The sequence below is a fragment of the Empidonax traillii genome, unplaced genomic scaffold (genome assembly GCF_003031625.1).
Source record: "Empidonax traillii isolate 1590-97213 ecotype Southwest subspecies unplaced genomic scaffold, ASM303162v1 scaffold754:size369281, whole genome shotgun sequence".
NCBI lineage: Eukaryota > Metazoa > Chordata > Aves > Passeriformes > Tyrannidae > Empidonax > Empidonax traillii.
The window spans coordinates 288183-307783 of NW_020955947.1; the positions used below are offsets into that span (position 1 = coordinate 288183).

Consider the following 19601-nt stretch of genomic DNA (forward strand, 5'->3'; position numbering starts at 1 on the left):
TCTTCCCCTGTTGATCATCAATCTGCCAGGGGAAGCCTGAAGAGGTGTCAGACCCGAGTGTAACCTGGGCAACGTTAGAATTGCTGTTGACTTTTAAGAATGGGTCATAAAAGAGAAATAACCCGAGAAATTCTGTATGGGGCATAAACACTTCAAGGTAAAAGGATGAAGTGTCAGTAGGGAGAAAGGTAAGATTTGAAGGTGCAAATGAACTACTGCAGAAGTTAGAGAAGAAAACAGAACTTGAGAGTTCTTTATACCAGTAAGTATTTAAAAAAAAACCACAAAGCTATGCACATAAAGCTGGCTGCTGAATTCCTTTGTGTGTTAGTATATCTATACAAGATGTTCTGTTTAGCTTTGCAATGCAAGTTTCTTACTGTTTTCCTAAACAGTTTGCACTCTTGGGGCACGCTTGCCTAAATTACTAGGGCTGACAAAGTATCTTCCTGAACTATCTTGCCTTTATCCCAAAGAAATAACAGCCCTTTTATGTGATTTTCGATTTTTTTCTACTCTGAGGTGAAATTCTGGAAACTAGATGACTTTCAGCTGTTAGTGCAGTCAACATTTTCCTGTGTGAAATCAGTAAATGAGGTTCCTACAGCTGGAGCTGTTAACGCAGTCTGGTGGCTGTGGCAGGAGGAGGCTTTTCCTGAGCAGAAACCCCAACGAATACGAATTGGCTGAAGAAAACTGCACTAACAGTGGCTATAAAACCTGCTTCAATAACTCACAGAACAGTTGCTTTCCCATGAGGGACTTCTCAGGTATATTACAGAATGTGAAAAGGTTTGAGAGTTTTCTTCGATAAAGGACTTATTCCATATTTTCTGGAAGAATCTGCCTACCTTTGGAATGTGTTTTTTTTTAATTATTATTAGGGGAAAAAAGCATATTGTAACAGCCCCTTCCCAAATATATAGAAGATGTGGTGATCAAACAGAGCAAAATAAAGTGTCCCTGATTCTGAAGCAAACTTAATTTCAAGGAATGTAACCTATTGAAAGAAGAAGTAAATGATTTCTTGGAGGCAATCGGGCACAAGCAGGAATTAAAAATGTTCCATCAATTTGTTGGGAACTTGGTTCCTTTTACTTGTGAAAGCATGGAGATCTTGTTGAGTGTTTTCTTCATGTTGAAAGACTGACTTTAAAAAAGGGATGTTGGTGTATGAAACACTTCAAACCCAGGTGAAGGTGTATGGGGGGAAAAACTGTGTGAGAAACAGGTGAGTAACTGCAGAAAACTGAGAGAAAAGCTGCCAGCATTAACTTTCTCACCTGATGTCACCAGGCACCAGTATTCAGAGGTTGAATTTGGGTTTGTTGTTTTTTTTTTAGGAGTTGAGGACAAGCCTAACTACCTCCTGGAAAGCCCTCTGCACTGTGCTGAACAGAGACATTGCAGAAAATCTCAACAATTGCCAGAAATGTTGACAGCTGCAGAGGTGATACTGGGTTTGACCTTTCTGATACTAAAAATGCTGCATTTTTTTTCTTCAATTTCTACTTCCTTTTCTGATGCATTTTGAAACTTGAATATGAGTAATCATAGTGATAATTTTTTTTCTGAGTATGAGATGTAATTGTAGACAAAAGAAACACGGATGCTCTAGCATGACGTAGCTATTTAGATGCTTAAAAAGTATATTTCTATGCGTAAAAGTACATTTAAATAGAAAGAAATTCTTTATAGAGAGGGTAATCAGGCATTAGAATGGGCTGCCCAGGGAAATGGTTGATTCTCTGTCCCTAGAGGTTTTTAAGATGAGAATGGATGTGGCACTTATTGTCATGGTCTAGTAACCGCGGTGGGAGCGGATCAAGGGTTGGGTTTGATGATCTCAGAGGTGCTTTCTAACCCGGCTGATTCTATGATAAATGCTTAAAAATGTATAGCTTTATTAGAGCTATTAAGGTGTTGGTTAGAGGTCTAAACACGTGTATTTTTGGCAGAGGACGTGGATGACCGTTGTCACCGAGCAGCAAGCGATGCCCTGGGGTACCACCCGACGGCGAATCCCCTCGGCCCCGCGCTGCGGAGCGCACAAGGTGCGAGCTCGATCGCCCGGCCGTGTTAAGCCGGGCCTTGGCTGGGCGGGCGAGCCCATCCTCCGGCGTGACGTGATCGGCAGGCGCCGCGCTGTGCCCGGCGGCCCCGGCCGTGGCTCGGCGGGGCCGTGCCGAGCTCCGCCCTTGCGGCGCGGCCGGCGGGCGGCATCGAGCGCTGCGGAGCCGCCGCCGCCCGGGCCGGCCCAGCCCCGCCCAGCCCTGCCCGGCCCATGGCGTCCCCCGCGGCAGCGCTGCCCCCGGCCCGCCGCGACTTCTACTGGCTGCGCTCCTTCATCGCCGGAGGTGGGTGCTGGGTGCCCGGGGCCGCGGGCGGGCGCTCCGCTGTGCGGCTGGAGCTGCTGCCGGGGGCGGCTCGCGTGTCCCTTGCCCCGGTGGAGCAGCGCGGCCACTCAGCGCACGCCGGAGGCTCGCACGTGTGTCAGAACCCCGGGCAGTCTCCACTTCAATGCTCCCAGAGCACAAACCCTCGTCAGGGCTCTCTGGGAGGGCGGGTTGTCCCTGTCCCCAAACTGTTGCGGCTGCTGTTGTGAAGATTAAGGTGGTGTGAAGTGGCACGGCAGCCTGGCAAACACAGCCCCGCATTAGTAACCTCTTACAGAAAAAACCTATTTATTCTTCCTCTAGGGTGTTGTCCCAGCTGTGTGGTTTGCCGGGGGTAGGAGGAGGTTGTGCTTATTTGAAGTTTGTACATCACGCCGCGGTCGCTGTTGGGTCTCGCTCTCTGAAGCAGCGCAGGGTACGCGGCAGACACGTGCCCACCCCTTGGGGAGAGCAGCAAGGGCTGTGTTCTGCTCAAGGGAAGGAGGGAATAGGGCAGAAAACTCTTGAGTAACTTTCAGGAAAGTTCCTTCTGCTGTGACCTCAGAAGCTGAGAGACACAGTGGTTTTGTAAACAGGAAAAAGAGCTTATACATTTCATTAAGGCATTAGGGCTTTGTAACATCTAATAGAAGCTGTTTACTTGTCATTGGGTTTTTTTCCAGTTCCTAACCGAGCTAAATACATTAGAAAAATGCCTAATTTAACTGCTGACCTAAAGAACATTTTGCATCCTGTCACTTTTCTGTTTCCCCTCTTGGAAAGGTGTTGCAGGATGTTGTGCCAAAACAACTACTGCACCACTGGATCGAGTAAAGATTTTGCTGCAGGCACATAACCACCATTACAAACATCTAGGTAAGATGGCTGCTGCGGGTCTCCTGTGTGGGTTTGAGTGCACTGTGAATGCTTTGGGTGTGTTGATTTATTCGATGATAAGGCTTATAAAAAAAGATGCTCATCAGACAGAAGGTTGCATCTGTCTGGTCAGGCCCTGTGCCATGTTTTGTTAGTGTTTGAAAAGGAAAACAAAGCCCTGTGTAAGTTGTGGTATTGGTTGATGTGTTAGAGATGGAGATGTCAGAATAATCCTCAATAAGGCATGGAAGAGCTAGGCTTGATCTTCCCATACAGAAGCCAGCAGGAGACTGGTAATCACAGCATCAAAGCTTGGATCATTTCTGTAAAAACTGTGCTGCAGTGGCTGCCAGTTCCCAGGGGCTGTGGGGTCTGCTCAATGACAAGGCCCCTGGACAGTGGCAAGGGATGGAGGAGAGCAGCAGACTGTGCTGCTGTGAGGTGCAAGGGGGTCTGTGTTGCATCATGGTAAGAACAGACTCACACGTTCAGAACTGTTCTCTGAGGGCTGTAACAGTGCCCTCTTGTGCAGAGTATCTGAGGCATTTATGCCATATGCTACTGAACTATGGAATAACTTTTGCTCCAACATTCGTTAGATTTTTCAAGGATAAAAAATGTTTTGAGTTGGCATTTTTTACATGTAGTTAAGCTTTGGAAATTTCAACTTAGACACTGAAGGTAATGCTTCTTAAAAGAAAATCTTGAAGCAAAATTCAGTGGATATATATTCACCTCACTGTGGCAAAAAGGGATACACAAGTAATGTGGCATTTTAGTAACAGACACGTAAGTATACACTCAAATCTGCAGTCTAAGAAGATTATTTCACCTAAGAAGGGTGAAATAATTGGTTTAACTGAGATCTTAATTACTCATTTTCTATTTGCTTTGTACCATGCCATAACTGGCAAATGGAATTTAATGTTCATCCCTGTTTAGGGTGTGATAAGATGATGATTATGTGAAACGTCTGACTTGAATGCACATCCATGTTACATATTGGCAAAAGAGAGAATTATGTGGATTAGGTACCTGTAAGTCCAGAGACACGATGGATCAGTTCATCAAAGTCCTTTTTTTTTTACTGCCCTTGTTCTGGGAAGTTCATACCACATGAATCTGGGAGCATGTCCTGAGAAATAAAACAGTAACTCCTCATTGCAACATAGAGAAAAGAAATTCTATTCACAGCATAAGTGTGTTCGGAGGCATGCAATAAGCATGACATCCTAAAAATACATTTACTATAAAGTAATATGTAATATATTAATATACAATAATGTATTCGTATTCTTAGGACCTCAGAAACTAATTAATACTTATTTTTAAATGTCAATTGAAAGTTCACCAGCTACTCTTTTTTCTTTTGCCTGAAAGCAGGATCAATGTGTAAGCCTTTTTCATGTTCAGCTCTTAAATTATTCAGTAGTTGCATATGAATGAAAACTTTTTGAGTCTCACAGCTTATTCCTAAAAAAAAAAAAAAAAGGAAATTCAATTCGATAGCAATTTTGCCTAACTAATATTTATAGTGAAAATATAAGTTTTGCTCTAACTTGGTGTGATCTGGCATTATTTCCCAACTATTAAAAGAGAATAGGATTGCTTCTTGTTGCAGCTCTGGGACGAGAAGTGTAAGGTGTTTAGCTTGTAGGTAATGAGAGTCTTCAGCTTGTTTACTTCATTTCCTCAGTGATGGCATTTAGTCTGTAATTTAGCCTGTACAACATCAGATTCTTTTCCCGTGGTTTTAGGCTGTAAGGTATTTGTCTCTGTATTCTGAATTGCAGTCAGCTGGTTTGCTCCCCTCTGTTGCTGGAGGGGACTGTGGGTGGGTAGTGGCACCTGCAGTGGGGCTGCTCACAGTCCAGGCAAGGCCTGGGCCCTGAGTGCATGAATTCAGAGGGAGTTCACTGAGTCTGGGAGGTGAGAAAGCTGATAAAACTTCACCTTCCACCCCTCCCTTGCAGCAGTGTTTGGGCAGTGAAAGTGGCTCTCCGCTGTCCCCAGTCACCGAGCAGCACGGGGCAGCCTTAGCTTTCTGTGCATGCTTTCTGATTGTCAGTAGTGTTTGCCTGATTTTTGTTCCTTCCCCCCAAGTGTTAAATCCCTCTTTCTGTATTGCTGGCAGGAGTGTTTTCCACGTTGTGTGCTGTCCCCAAAAAGGAAGGTTACCTTGGGCTGTACAAAGGCAACGGGGCAATGATGATTAGAATCTTTCCGTATGGCGCTATTCAGTTTATGGCCTTTGACCAGTATAAAAAGGTAGTTGAATTTAGTTTGTTTTGCTTGTCTTTTTTTTTCCTTTCTGCCCACAATGAATACAGACTCACTGAGTGATAACACTGAAACTTTAGTGTGTTATTAATTAGCTGCATGTTTCTTCTAAGGTTGCTTAATTTTATCTGAATATACTCATTGAAAGTGTCAGGGCAACAGTGAAACTTTTAAGAGATTCCCACTGATTTTTGTGCCTTTTTGTACCTTTATATTATTAAGAATAATGCTTTTTTTCTTAAAGAAAGCAAAAGATAATCTAAAGCCTGCTGCTATTTATTACTGTAAGGTATCCCTTGGTGAATAAAGTAGGAACAAAATGTGAAATTAAACATCTTTATTTGTATTTATTTGTGAGATTGAAGCTGCGATTCCTTTCCCAAAGAGCAAATTTTAGAAGACTGAGACAAAGAAGTAACTGTCATGGGTTTTGTAGGTTCTTTTTTTTGGGTTGTCAGCATAAATGCTGTTGATCTGTGCATGTTTTATGTCATGCGGATTAAAAGACTGCATGCTGTGCTCTAAAATGAAATGATTTATGAATCTGCAAATTTCAAGAAACCAGTTGACATCATAGCAGTTCCCTTTACCGTTAATTGACAGGGAATGTTCATGATGTTTTACATGGATGTGTAAAAGAAAAAAAATTGTTAAAGGAAGAAGATATGTAATGATCTTTATAGCAGAAATTGCTTCTGAAGTAGTCTGTTATTTGGCAAAAAGCTGGAAACTAATTTCTAACTTCCTTCTGACTGTAATGTTACTTAGGAAGTTCTTTCTCTGAGTTGTTTGTCCTATTTTTCTCTTCTCCTTTTTTCCTTTTGTTTTGATCCAGTTTAAATCCAGTGTGTGTGGAAGAAAAATTGACTCTTCTCCCTTTTCAACTTTGCTCAGTGTCCTTTGCTCTCTACAAGGATAGTTTTCAGTTTGCCTTGTTTGACACACATTAATGATAACTAAATAAACAATTAATTGCATTCCTGAAGTGAACGGTACAAGTACTTTCAACTCATTGTTTTGTTTTGCGTTGTTAGTAGAATTTTAGCATGTTCATGTTTCTAATCAGAAATTGGAAACAGCAGCAGTGTTCAAAAGAGTATTTTAGCAGTAATTAAGTGCTCTGGATTGAATTTGTAGCGTTGTAAACTTCTTAGCAGCCTGCTACAGAGTTTGCATTAATGTGCTGATAAAGTTTGTGCCATGTTTCCCTGCACTTTCTGATGAGATTATTGTAAATGTTCCATATTTTGTAGGTAATAAAGAAACAACTTGGGATTTCGGGGCATGTGCATCGATTAATGGCTGGATCCATGGCAGGTATAGTTTTTGTACTTGGATTTCAGACATGCCTTTTGCTGAAAAGTTAATATTTATTTAGAGGATGATTCCACGTGTGGTCAGGTCAAACTACTGCGAATTTGTGTTTAGCAAAAATAAGAGTAAATGGTTAATGGGACACAGTTGTCTACTTGACATCCATTTGTTGAAGAGTATTCTTTTAATATATTTTTGCAAGCAGGTTTTTTTAATGTTTATTAGGGCTTTTAAAAAGTGCAAAACCCCAGTGTCATCAAGATGAAGTCCAAAGCTGCAGATTTTGGTGGAATTGGCTCATCAGCCCCTCTGCCATTTCTTGAGGTCAAACAGAAGCCCACGGAAACAGAGGGAACTGCAGCTCCTTCCATGGGTGTGTTCTTTGGATTTGCCAGCCATGTCTGTGCTTTTCCATGCCCAATGCGGGATTGTCACGATGCTCTTTAGATCATGTGTGTGAACTTTAAAACCCCTGATTTATCAGTTAGAGGAATAGCAGCAGAAAACCCCCTGTGCAAGCTGCCAGTGTAGAGTATGATTATATATTTGTTTTCCTCTTACTAGTCATTCAGCCAAAAGTAGCTAAGAAAAAACAGGGAAAGGTAAGTGATAGTGGAACTGATTTTTAATTGAAGTGATTCTTCATGTGCTTTTACTTTGTTAAATGGGCTTAATACTGCCTAGTGACAGTCTTTAAGTAGTTATGGGAATTCATCTTTAACTTCTTTTGTAGTAAAAATATTGGAGTTTGTTAATACTACCTTTAGTTAAACTAGGAAGACCTTATGAAAGTATTCTGGCTTTTGTAGTATCAGAGGAAGAGGAAAGACAATGAAATGAAACAATGAGAAGAGTCCTGAAAACTAGCAAAACCCATTTGGCAACATATGTCCTAGAACTTGGCTGACTTTCTTTCTGAAAGACGTGGGGAAAAAAAACCCCATAGATTTTTTTCTTCCTTTTTTTATCCCCCCTGCCTTTAACTGTGTTAGAGAACACTTTGCAATTTACTTTCCCCCCAAAAAAACCTTAGTATTAGCTTTGTCAGAGCCTAGGAACCTGATTTGTGAGGCACTGTGCGAGCACTGAATAATCAGCTTAACCCTGTCAGTGTTGGACGTGGTGGTGGAATTCTTTGTGCAGATCAGTTAATAGCATCTGGCATTGTTTTAAGCACCTTACTGGTTAAATCTGGTTTGTGTGGTCAGAGTAACAGAAATAAATGAGCACACAGTACTGTGATCCAAGGAAGTGCTTCATGTGGTGTGTTTAAGTACAGGATACTCAGCAGTGTGGGTTTGGGAACCCCAGAGCTGAGTAGGTGAGCTGGACTCTGGGATGCAGTGAAGGGGATACAGTCAAGTGTGTATATAGTGTCACATGGCAGTGTCTTACTGTTTACTAGGTGGCATGAACTGCTGTTTGGGATATTTTTTAGTTGATAAGAGGGGAGGCTTTCTTTTGATTATTCCAAGAAGCTACAGAGGAGGAAGGGGGCACTGAGAAGAGCAGTGAGCTTGAAATCTGGAGCACAAGTTTTCTAGGTTTGCAAGCAAAAGAGGAGAACCTTCTAAAAGCAAGTGATAGTATTTCTTGCTTTAACTCCTGTGGCCTCGTTTCTGGCTGGCTCCAGTAAAGGGTATTTTTCTGTTTCCTGCAAGTTTAAATGAGTGAAAGAGATGATGCAGCCCAGTGTCGGTGCAGAGGGACATGCCCAGTTCCATGGAACACAATATTAAGCAGTTGGGAACAGAGAACCGTGTTTCCCTCTCCTTTTTGTCCCCTCTGCACCCTTTAGCCAGACAGTTGTCTGCTTTCACTTCTCTGTACCACTGCTGCTTAAATCTTGCTTGTGTCAGTGTTTCCAAGGGAACCAGTGGTCAACAGACCTGAAGCGGCTTCAAAGGGGTGGGAAACATCTGAGTATCTCCTGTAACTGATAAGCAGGATCAAAAGCTTATCCACAGGGAAAAACAAGGCAGTGAGGATGGGAGAAGTGGAGAGGGGAAAAAAGCAAAACCTATTGTAATGCATATATTTAAGGAGGCCAAGTTAAAGTTACTGTGGAAACTTTAACTCTGAATTTCCTGAGTCTTGTGTGATTCAAATTTCAGCTGTAACACCTCATTAACGGATAAATGGTGTATAACTTCTTCTGAGGAAAGGCAGAACTGGGCAGAAGATAGAGAAATCCTGGAGGTTAGTGGGGTTTAGGAAACAAAATGATCAACTAACAACACAGATGAACAAGGAACATCAAATGAAACATCACAGGATGACTTTATAAATCTAAATAGTCACAGGATTATTTTAAATTTTGTTTAATTTTCTAGTAGAAAAATCTGAATTAAAACACAGAAATGTGTATTTCCACCCCTGCACTTGATTAACTTCAAAATAGCAAAGTCAAAAAAAGAATAGATGTTATCTAAAATAAACTCCAGTTCCATTAAGCTACTACAGAAAGTATGTTTTTGCTTTTAGCTTTTTACTTTCAGTAAAAGTGATTGGAAAATAGAACTGATCTAGTAGGATAATGGCTGTCTCCCTTTTAAATAGTGTGTAATCAACAGTTCCCTCTATGAGTCAACATTTTAAAAGAATCTGTGTGGTCTGTGTCTTCAGGTGCAGTTGGTAGAGAAGCAGAATTATATATTGGAGATATAGAAACATTAGGATGTGTAAATTAGACATCCTTTAACCTGTCTTTGTCATCAGCTCTTTCTCTGCTTGTGTAGTTCCTGAAGCTTTGTTTTGTTCAGGAGATGTTTCCTGGATAAATTAATCTTTACACTAGCTAAGGAGCATATCTTCTGCAGCTCAAGGCTGTGACTCGTGCTTATCACTTTTTGAGCTGTAAACCTCTGGCTGTGCTTAATTTGATCTGCAGAGCTGCTGATAAAGTACAAAGAGCCTGGTGCAGAGATCATGGAGACTTGTGTGCTGAATATCTGTAATGTATTTCACTTGTGTTTTTTCTTGCTCCAGATAGTTTTTAATTTTTACTTCAAAATGTCTGAGGATGGAGGAATAGCAGGCAAATTAGGAGACAGAGATAAATCCCTTTAGAGCTAATCTCATGGTTAACTCCCAGAGTCTGGGAAGCAAATCAAGGACAGTCTAATTCCTGTCGTGCTTCACTGTCACTAAGTCTGTAGTCTGTGTAACCCAGTGTCTTGTCCCCAAGAGCGATCAAAGGTGCTTCAGGACAACATGGGAAGTGAGGGAGGGTCTTTCCCTGGCTTCCTGGGCTTCTAAGCCAGCAGTTGCAGTGGAAAAGTCTGCTGTTTTGAGGATTCAGTGAAGGAGGGAGAGCCTCATTCCCCTGTTATGATTGTTTCAGGTCAGACACTGGGAATTGCAGGATCCACCTCCAAATTGTTGCGATACTTCCAACTCTGTTGTGTTTAACCAACCATAGGAGAGATTTTTGGCTCAACTATCATTAACTGGAGTAGATTTTGCTTTTTCAAGGCAGGGAATCAGCCTTAAGATGCTGTGGTCTGATTTCTTATAAGTCCTACCGTATAGGAAACTGAGAGCAGTAGTGAGTAGACTCACCACAATGACTTTGTGTCCCAAAGCTGGCTGCCATTCCTCCTGGAAAGGACAGTGTCTCTCCTAAGCCCCAAAGGAAACTTTGATCCCTTGCATGTACAGTGCTTCTCCCAGTTGCTTCAGAAACTTTTTGGCTGAGGTTAGAAATCCCTTTTTTTTTTTTTTTTGGATTCTATGGCTAGAGGATTTTAAAAACCCTCTAATAATAATAATAATAAAAAAAAAAGTTTCTATTTAAATCCCTACTGCAGATGGTTTCTTTCAGCTGTATCTGATTTTTTTTAAATTGTACTATTTTTGGACTGTGTTCACTAAGTGGTGCATTCACCAAGCTCCTGGATGGTCTGTTTGCTAGTCTTTGTTCAGACAGATTCCTGGAGAGATAGCAGTGCATGATTGGAAAGAGAAAGGGGGCAAAGTTGTCTGTTTTCTAAAGTAGGATGAATTTTCCTGGAAACTCTTAAGCTCTGTAAAAGGGCTTTCCCCTCCCCTATTTTTACTTTTATTTAAAATGCTTGAATTCATCTCTTTTATGATATTTCTGGACATCTCAGGCAATCCATTAGGAAAAGGCTGTAGACTGAGGGATTGGATTTAACGTAGGTCAGTGGAAACAGTCCTAAAGTTTCTTTAGTGTTTTGCAGCTTCCAACTTCTGAACCCTATGAGTGAGACAACAGCAGAAATCAACTGCAGATGTCTGCTCTTTGTTCAGAGGAATTGTCCAAAATGTCCAAAAGAGATGTTTTTGTCTTCTGAAATAAATTACTTGTGGGATACTCCAGAAAGCCACAAACTTTGCTCTCAATTGACAGTTGACCAGTGTCAGATTTTTTTGATAGCTCACTTAGGGTGTTTGTTTTTTTTCTCCCCATCTCACCCTGATATTTTCTGTCAGATCATTCAATTTACTAGAGTTGTGTTTTGTTGTGGGTTTTGTTTGGTTGTTTTTTTAGTTTGTTTTAGTTTGGGTTTTGGTGTGTGTGTTTTTTTTTTTTTCTCCTAGCATAAAAGTTATAAAGAGCTTGTTTGCAAGAGTTTTGTTGTGCTTGGGTTTTGTTTGTTTTTAATTCCTCCTGTTATGGTTTTCTCTTGACCTTGTGGAAAGGAAGGGAAGTGGTACACCTACAGAAAGAGATATCAGTGAGAGACTATTACAGCTTAAGAGGAAGTGACAGTTTCCTGCCTACATAAAAAGTGGGCTTGTCTTCTGTAGAACCAATTTTAAAAAGTTGTGTTTAGCTAAATCAGACCAGTTGCTGGAAAACAGTATCAATTACAAAGGTTTTCGCTTTCTTTTTCTCCTTTTCCTAATTTTGAGGGGTTTGGTTTTTTTTTTTTTTTTGGGACTGTGGTGTACCAACAGAGAATGGCCTCTGTTTTCAGTTGACAGTTCTAACTATTCCCTCCAAAGAATTTGTCAACCAGTGAGTGTTTTACCTCAAAAAGCAGCAGTTGGAAAGAATTTGTAATTCATGTAACTGTTAGAACTGATATTTTCCGTAATGGAGTTGTGTTTCCAAAATTACAAGTTGGTCACCATCTAAGCAGTTCTGAAACAATCTAAAAGTGGATGAATCCTAAGATTTGGGTTTTTTTGGCATCTTAAGTCCAGAAATAACCTTTCTGGTCAATTTTAAACCATAAGTGCTGGTGTAACATGAACTATTACAATGCAGTAGTGCAGCACAGTTAAGTATTCCTCATCAGTATGATCCTGGCTCTATTTTAAATGTCACTAGAATATATTTAGTATGTCAATAGAGTATGTTTAGTATTTTCAGATGCAGCAGATAGATACATGTATCCATATCCAGTAATCACACCAAATTCTGACACAACCTTTCTGAAATTAAACATTTAAATTTGGTGATTTGATTTTTTTAAAAATTTATTTTGATATTTAGGTTTAGGTTTCATGCTTGCAATCCAGTAAAGCTGATGCACTTGACTAGCCTGACTCTTAGGAGCTTTGGACATCAATAAGATTGCTCAGGTGAATACAGTCAAGCCCATAAATCTTGGGAAAATCCAGGCCTAGGTGTGCTGCTTCAGTGAACACCAAGTTCAAACGTAAATGCTTTGTGTGTTACTGAAGTGGGTGTTCCTGTTTGCTGATTTGAAGTGACGTTAAGTGTTTCTTTAGCAAAATATTTTGTATATGCTATTTTATTCACTGCCACAAAAGGAAATTCTGATTTTCAAAATAATCCTAGACTCAGATAAGGTGTTAGGTGAGTTTTGTTTGCTTGTTTTGTTTTTGTTTTTAATAAAGGTATTACAGCAGTGATTTGTACTTACCCTCTTGATATGGTTAGAGTTCGTCTGGCGTTCCAAGTCAAAGGGGAACACAGGTACATGGGAATTATCCATGCATTCAAGATGATTTACACAAAGGTATTTTTTCTTTTAATCTTCAGTCCTGTCAAAGCAAAATATGATCTTTTAAAGAATGTTGCATTGCATTGAAAATAGTGGCTTGGTGGCAAATTACATGACTTCATAATGTGCAATTTAGCTTTTTTAATGTAAAAAGTTATCTGGATGTTTCCTGCTACTTAGGCTGCTAAGCTGGAGTTAAAGCTCATGGAAGTGGGAGGCCAAAAACAGCAGGGAAATTGCTTTTCAAGAACGAGTGGTAACGATCCCAAAAGATCTGGGGAGGAGGGCTAAGCATAATGCATAACTGTCTCCAGTTATGATGAGGATGTAGATTTTGCACCTCCTGTAGAGCCAGACCCCCTCAGTTTTTCAGGCCCAAGGAGCAGACCCTCCTGTTTGCTCCCTTGTGGTCGATGGTGCCAGTCAGGCTGCCAGGGGAGCCTCTATCAAGACGTGTAACTTGTTCAGACCTTTGCTGTATTTCTCGCCACCAATGTTGTTGTGTTTTTCTTTCAAAGGAAGGTGGTTTTAGAGGGTTCTACAGAGGGCTGATGCCAACTGTTGTAGGAATGGCACCGTATGCGGGTAAGTTAAAACCAGGCCGTGGTTGTCTTCCAGCAGTTGTGTGCACTACTGAATTTACATGGTATATTTGTACACCTACTTAATCAGCTGCTGTCCAAATCACCTTCAGTGATGCTCCTTAAAGAGCATCTTCCAGGGTCAAAGCCTTGCTTTTCTGAAATGAGGAACTGAGAGGGAGGGGTACGAGTGGTTCTCTCGTGCTTCCCAGTTTTCCCCTCAGGAAGGCCTGAAGCTGTTTCTCCCGAACAGGTAGATCGGGAGCGCAGCGCTCTGTGAGTGGAGCCCGAGAGCCTCAGCATGGGCTCCATCTGCTGGCTGCTTCCCTGTAAATCCTCACGCCAGCTAAAGCGGCGGGTGATGTGGAACCGAGGAGCACACCCGCCCAGCTAAACTAGATTTAAAAGATGTGCCATGTTCTTCAGTTAAAAAGGTTTTAGGATTATTCTTGACAGCGATGCAGTAATTTAAAGCTCGCAGTCTCGCTTATTTGAAGCGTTCTTTTAGCATTATGTTCAAACACAAATTCATTTGAACAGGAATTACTGTCGAAGTTCAAAATACCATTTGTCTATTTCTTTCTGCTTAAGAAAAAACTTCTAAAAGAACTGGAAAATTTTGTAAGAGCAGCTTTTTGTTTGTGATGATGATGATGATGCATCAACGAATAGTTTGCTTTTTTACGAAAGTACATAAAATTAAATTTCCTTTTAGGTTTTTCATTTTTTACCTTTGGTACCTTAAAGAGCATTGGACTTGCTCAAGCACCTAACTTGCTTGGACGGCCTTCATTAGATAACCCCGATGTCTTAGTTTTGAAAACACATGTAAATCTGCTGTGTGGTGGCATAGCTGGAGCAATAGCTCAGACGATATCGTAAGTTTGGGTACTGGGTTGGTTTTCCTCTCTTCATTCTAAAGAGACTTTTATCTGAGAATACAATTTTATCTAAGTCTAGTTATTGGTAAGGCTTTGAAATCAGCTTAATCAAGCACTGAAAGTCAATTATTTCCTATTGTTTCGTTTACTAATTATCTGTTTAATCTTCAGGGTCTTTACGGATATATGCTATGAGTCAATTAAACAAATTCAGGCAAATCTCCGGAAATCCATTGGAATCTGATTTGCTAACAATCTCGTTTCTTAGCTTGTTTGGTAAGCTAAGAAATTTTGACCTTGAACATAATTGGCAGAATTTTATTATTCCAATTTACTTTCAAATCTATATAACCTGTGAAGCCATAGCATTAAAAAAACAAAAACAAAACCGAAAACAAAACAACAAGTCTTAGATATTGTATTTGGCTTTTTTTTTTACTTTGCTTGCTTTCTCCTTTCTCATGCTGTCCTTGTTGTATTTTAATTTTCCCATAAAATAATTTAATGGACTTGTATGGCATCAATTTTTCAGTAAGTCACTGCATTGCAAATCTAATTTTTTATTAATCCTTAAACTGTTAATTTTATTTTCGATGCAGGTGTCTTCTCCCTCCGGCATTTTACAGACTATTTTATATTCTTCATGCGTCTTCCTTACTAGTGCCAAATATTAAGGGGTCTGGTTTGCTGGTTTTGATTGTGTAGGGGAAGTCTCCCTTTTTGGAGATCTATCAGCTGTGTTGAGAATGTGAGCTGGATTCCTGACTCCCTGAAAAGGGAGCTTGGAGATTGCACGTGGATTTCTTTGTGTTCTTGTCTAAATATTCGAAGAGCCCTCACCCCTGTGGCTGATCTGCTGTTTAAACGTGTTCCCTGCAGGTATCCCCTGGATGTAACTCGCAGGCGAATGCAGCTGGGAGCAGTTCTCCCAGACTCTGAGAAGTGCCTGTGAGTATTTTTGTTTTTAATCTGTAGTAACTGAATTCTTGGATGTCTGAGCAAAGTTCGTTTCTTAATTTTAAAGTTTAAAAATAGAAGGAACAAAAAACCCCCACCCCCAGACTACTGTGTTGTTGATTTCTTCATTCTTTTATTGAGGAAGTTTCTGCAGAGACAAAAGCTGCCATTATCAATCTGGGCCTAAAAAATATATGAAATCACAATGGCACCTTGTTAGTAATACTGTGTTTGTATTAGTAACGTATTTTCTTTTTATTTTAATGCAACTTGTGAAATCTTTAATATCAGCAAGAACACTAAAAGAGAGACCACATGCTTCTACTGAAATGGAATTGTTTCAGAGTGTAGATTCTGTTCCGTGAGATAATTTTGCATTGTACAATTTTATATGACCTTTCTTGCACTTATGGTAATACTCCATATGAGGTTAAGGTTCCTTCAGTAAAAGCAGAAGTACCATAGTAGCCTTAAAATTATAATAGTATTAAATCAGCTCTCATCTTGGAAAAACTTCCTGAATTTCAAATTGCCTCAACCAGATTAATTCTGGGACAGTTTTCTCTTGCTTAGTTTCAATCTTGTGGAATTGTGTAAGTGTGAATCCAGTGTGATGCAGTGTGAACCTCCTACCTGGAGAGCTGGACCTTTCTAACAGCAACTTGAGTGACCTTTCACAAGCTCCATGCTGCTTAACTGTGAAGGTGGCCGTTCTGTTTTCCTTATCAGGCTTTACTTTTTTCTTTTTCTTGGCTATTTTCCACTCATGATACTTTAAAAATAAAAATGTTTTCATTGTTCTTGGGGGTTTACTTTCTGCATTTTTGGTGTCTATTTGCTCAGTTTCAATACAAGTCTGTGAGGAAAATTTCTCTCTGCATATACACTGCAATTTCTGCTTTTAACAAGGTCAAATATATACTTAAATTCTAGCTTTTTCTTTTTGAGAGGAAATACTAGGTCTTCATTGTGGTGGCAGAAGCTACACAGGCAGGGTGTAGAGTACAGAGCTGAACATGAGTGGTACATGCAGAGCTTTAGAAGGATGGGCTATATGGGTGAGTGCTCTGGGAGGATGGAATACAAAGTTTGATGCAAGAAGAGGCTGCTACATTGACCACGTGATGTTTCTGTTGCTCTGTATTACATCTGTAAAAGGAATTGATGCTTCTCAACTCCTTCCTGCCAGTTAGGCAACAGAACAGGTGTAGCCATCCTGTTGGAAAATGTCTTTCAGGGCAGATATTTTCAGCCTGACTCTTGTTTAGGTGTGACTGGTCCGTTCTAATTCCCAGCCCTGGTGCCCAAATTTATTGCTGAAGCTCAGACTGTCTGAGTCCTATGATGACTGTAATACTTTGCTATATGGAGTCCCATGGGGTTTTCTCCACAGATCTCATAAGAACCAAGTAAAAATAGTGTCTTGTATTTAAAGAAAGTGATTTTGACTATTGTGTATGTGTATCTAATAATGATTTGAGTTCTTCTTTCTGCAGTACAATGGTGCAGACACTGAAGTATGTGTATCAACAACACGGAATTCGAAGAGGACTGTACCGTGGTTTATCTCTAAATTACATTCGTTGTATTCCTTCCCAGGCTGTGGCTTTTACCACATATGAACTTATGAAACAATTCTTGCACCTCAACTGATTCTTTTCTTTACAAGACTTTTCTGTAAAACTACACCATCAAATCCTCGGATTATATCGATGAGTAAATTACTTGAAGTTTAGAAAAAGCTCTCTGTTACTGTGGGCCTGCTCTTGTCTGGTATCTTTATTTGCCAAAATGCATTTGATTTCTTGGAGTCGAACCAGGTGACAGATCACAATAAACATTAGTTGGCTCTAAACACTTTTTTTGCACTTGATCTTCTAGGCTTCATTAGATTCATGTTAAGGACAGCTGGAAAATTACACCCACACTTCATATAGATTCCAAGCAGTTAGTTATTGAGCTTTATCACCATTCCAGGACTTATGCTGCTTTTTAAGCTGGTAATTAGGCATCTGTTGTTCTTCAGAAATTAAATGGAATAAACGGATTTGAACATAGTGCAATGATTTTGGTATTCAGATACTTGCCAGGTCTGTGGAAGCTGAACTCAGCAGACCCACAGTTGAAGCCTCTTTTCTTCTTTTTCCTGTACAAGTTCTCTGTATGCAAGAACAACGCCTATGTCTTGAGATTGGTACATAGGAAAGACTCTTCAGCCAATTCAACCAATACAAGATGTATTTTGCAGTGTTAGAAACCTTGCAATTTGGAAACCAGTTTCCTGGCATACATTCTATTCTAAAAAAAATGCTGTATCTACACAGGTAAATGCAGGGGTGACTTTGAGAGTGACAAGTGCTAAAAAAGATGTCCCTAAGGCAGGTGGGAGGGACCTGATCTTCCAAGGCTTTTCTGTACCTTTTCTGTGGAGCTGAATGTTCTCAGTTTGTTGAAGGCTGAGTATGTCACTGTACTTTGCAGGACTAGCTGATGTAAACAGTTTTTTCCCTGCCTGCAGCCAGGGTGACAGACAGGACTTGCTGCATTGACTTGCTTGGCCATGTGGACCATATCCAACAGAAAGGACAATTAAGATTGTGCTGGAGCCTGTAGGTGTGTGTGTACTGTTTCTGAAGCATGGTATGCAATAGACTATGGCATCTTTTCCTCCTCCTACAATTCTTTTTGCAGAAGGAATTATTTTATACATGATCTGCATTGGTACTCTTGATTTTATTCACTTGATTCAGGAAACTGTAAAGCATTTACTGTCTGTAAGTTATTTATTTATTGTAAATATTTTAGCAGTGTCTTTTAAGAATTGGCAATGGCTACGTTAGGTGGTGGATGGTAAGATTGTTAAATTTATCACAATTAAGCAAATGAAAACTGGAATTTGAGTTACATATTCAATGCCAACTTTTGTTGCTCAGTTTTTTTCCTCCAGTTTCTTAAAAGTATGTATTTCTTTGATATTTACAATGTAGCTATGGACAGAGAAGGAGATGTATCTGAATTTATTTTATTAAAATTTTTGAACTAATGTCTTTGTGTGGTTTGTATGTGTTGCAGCCAGAAGGAATCCACACCTCTGGAATTAGCTGTACGTTTGCCCTTGTAGGTAAATATGCATTGTCATTCTTAATTAAGAGACAATAAATAAGATTTTTCATCTGATCTTTAGTTTTACCTAAAGGAAAACTAACCAATATCACAGTAAATTTTTACCTTTTAAAGTTCTTTGCAGTAAGCTTAAATCCAATCCACTGTACTGGGAAAAAAAAAGTGCCTTTTATTCTGTATTGTTTTACTGTGTGAGCAGATGAGCATCTTCTTGGATGCCCATTCTTCGTCATGTTAATACTGTTAAGGATGATCAGACTTTTACATCTTAATTTCACTAAAAGGGATAAATTTGAGGAGTGTGTGGTAAGTTAAGCAGTTCTTAGGTGGCATAAAGCAGAATCCAATATATTCGCACTTAAGAGGAAAAGAACAAAAAAAGTGTCCCCTAATTGAGTTGGATATTGAATGTGAAAAACAGACCTAGTAAATGGAACTGTGCTGCATTTTTGGGATTAATTTTTCAAAATAAAATTTAAAAGTCTATGGATAACTTTACATTTTGAAGTTTTAATATTAATTCTTGAATTTATGCAGTTACACTTGGAAAGTGCTGACATATCTTAAAGTTGTAAGCACTTTTCTCAACCGCTGATGTCAGCAAGAATTAAAAGAACCATAGTCTGAACACTTCTGTGCAACTTTTGGTGATTAACTTAATATTTTTTCTGGATTTCCCAGACTCTTGGTAGAGATTCACCAGACAGCTTGAATTTTAGATAACTTCAAAAAGATATTTAAAGTGTATTTTGTGCTTTACAAACATATTCTAAGATATTTCTCTTCTAGTGTATGAGAGATGTAGAGGCAACATGAAAGATTACAGAACACACGGTTAGCAAGTGTACAAAGCATTTATGTATTCTCTTAATACCACACTAAATTATGTGAGTAGTAGTGACACATAACTATTAAATTATAAGTATGCTTATCTTAGAGGTTCTGCAGTGGAAAGCAGTATTAATATAGCTTACTGCATATATTTCAGGACTACCCCAAATAAAACTGAAGGAGGGTGAAATTAAGAATGTTCTCACCTTTTAAAATTCCTGTATTTGAATTTGATCCTTCTGTTGGGGTGTCCAACCATGGGCCAAAACTATTGTCTTTACAGCAGAGGCTCATGCTGTTTCCCAGTGTTTGTCTACATTAGAGATACAAAACCAAACTCTTAATACATCATTTCCTGATACTGGGCTGGTAATCCTGATATTTATCAGTGATACTGATGTACTAAGAGTAGATTTAATACCTGTGCCCGTCCATCTTTGCTAG

At 39.7% G+C, this 19601-nt stretch overlaps 2 protein-coding genes and 1 long non-coding RNA gene across 6 annotated transcripts in view; 1 reads left to right on the forward strand and 2 right to left on the reverse strand.

Annotated features, from left to right (window-relative positions):
* Positions 1 to 4328, reverse strand: part of TET1 (tet methylcytosine dioxygenase 1) — a 69539-nt gene extending 65211 nt beyond the window's left edge. The window contains exon 1 of the mRNA XM_027900838.1: positions 4287 to 4328. The gene's annotated coding sequence lies outside the window, so the exon portion shown is untranslated. The remainder of the gene's footprint in view (positions 1 to 4286) is intronic.
* Positions 2258 to 18242, forward strand: SLC25A16 (solute carrier family 25 member 16). 2 transcript variants are annotated; one of them, XM_027900851.1, is made up of 9 exons: positions 2258 to 2357; positions 3159 to 3251; positions 5386 to 5519; positions 6785 to 6848; positions 12678 to 12799; positions 13303 to 13369; positions 14081 to 14243; positions 15126 to 15194; positions 16700 to 18242. In XM_027900851.1, the coding sequence occupies exons 1-9, from the start codon at positions 2285 to 2287 to the stop codon at positions 16854 to 16856; spliced, it is 942 nt and encodes a 313-aa protein (XP_027756652.1). In that variant the 5' UTR covers positions 2258 to 2284; the 3' UTR covers positions 16857 to 18242. The 2 variants fall into 2 exon arrangements, with proteins under 2 accessions (XP_027756652.1, XP_027756653.1); XM_027900852.1 differs by lacking the exons at positions 2258 to 2357; positions 5386 to 5519 and having other exon boundaries at positions 16700 to 16936.
* Positions 4551 to 19472, reverse strand: LOC114066288. 3 transcript variants are annotated; one of them, XR_003573155.1, is made up of 4 exons: positions 19364 to 19472; positions 12704 to 12824; positions 10407 to 10777; positions 5364 to 5435 (listed from the first exon to the last, which is right to left on the reverse strand). It is a non-coding gene; the product is annotated as an uncharacterized LOC114066288 (long non-coding RNA). The 3 variants fall into 3 exon arrangements; XR_003573153.1 differs by lacking the exon at positions 10407 to 10777 and having other exon boundaries at positions 4551 to 5435; XR_003573154.1 differs by lacking the exons at positions 5364 to 5435; positions 10407 to 10777 and adding an exon at positions 9804 to 10365.
* Positions 19473 to 19601: the final 129 nt, after the last annotated feature.

Bases quoted from the DNA above. Each gene is read 5' to 3' on its own strand.
- SLC25A16 (XM_027900851.1), top strand. From the start codon at position 2,285: ATGGCGTCCCCCGCGGCAGCGCTGCCCCCGGCCCGCCGCGACTTCTAC. The intron at 6,849-12,677 runs GTATAGTTTTTG...TTTTTAATAAAG, and splicing joins AATGGCTGGATCCATGGCAG to GTATTACAGCAGTGATTTGT. The intron at 15,195-16,699 runs GTGAGTATTTTT...TTCTTTCTGCAG, and splicing joins CCAGACTCTGAGAAGTGCCT to TACAATGGTGCAGACACTGA.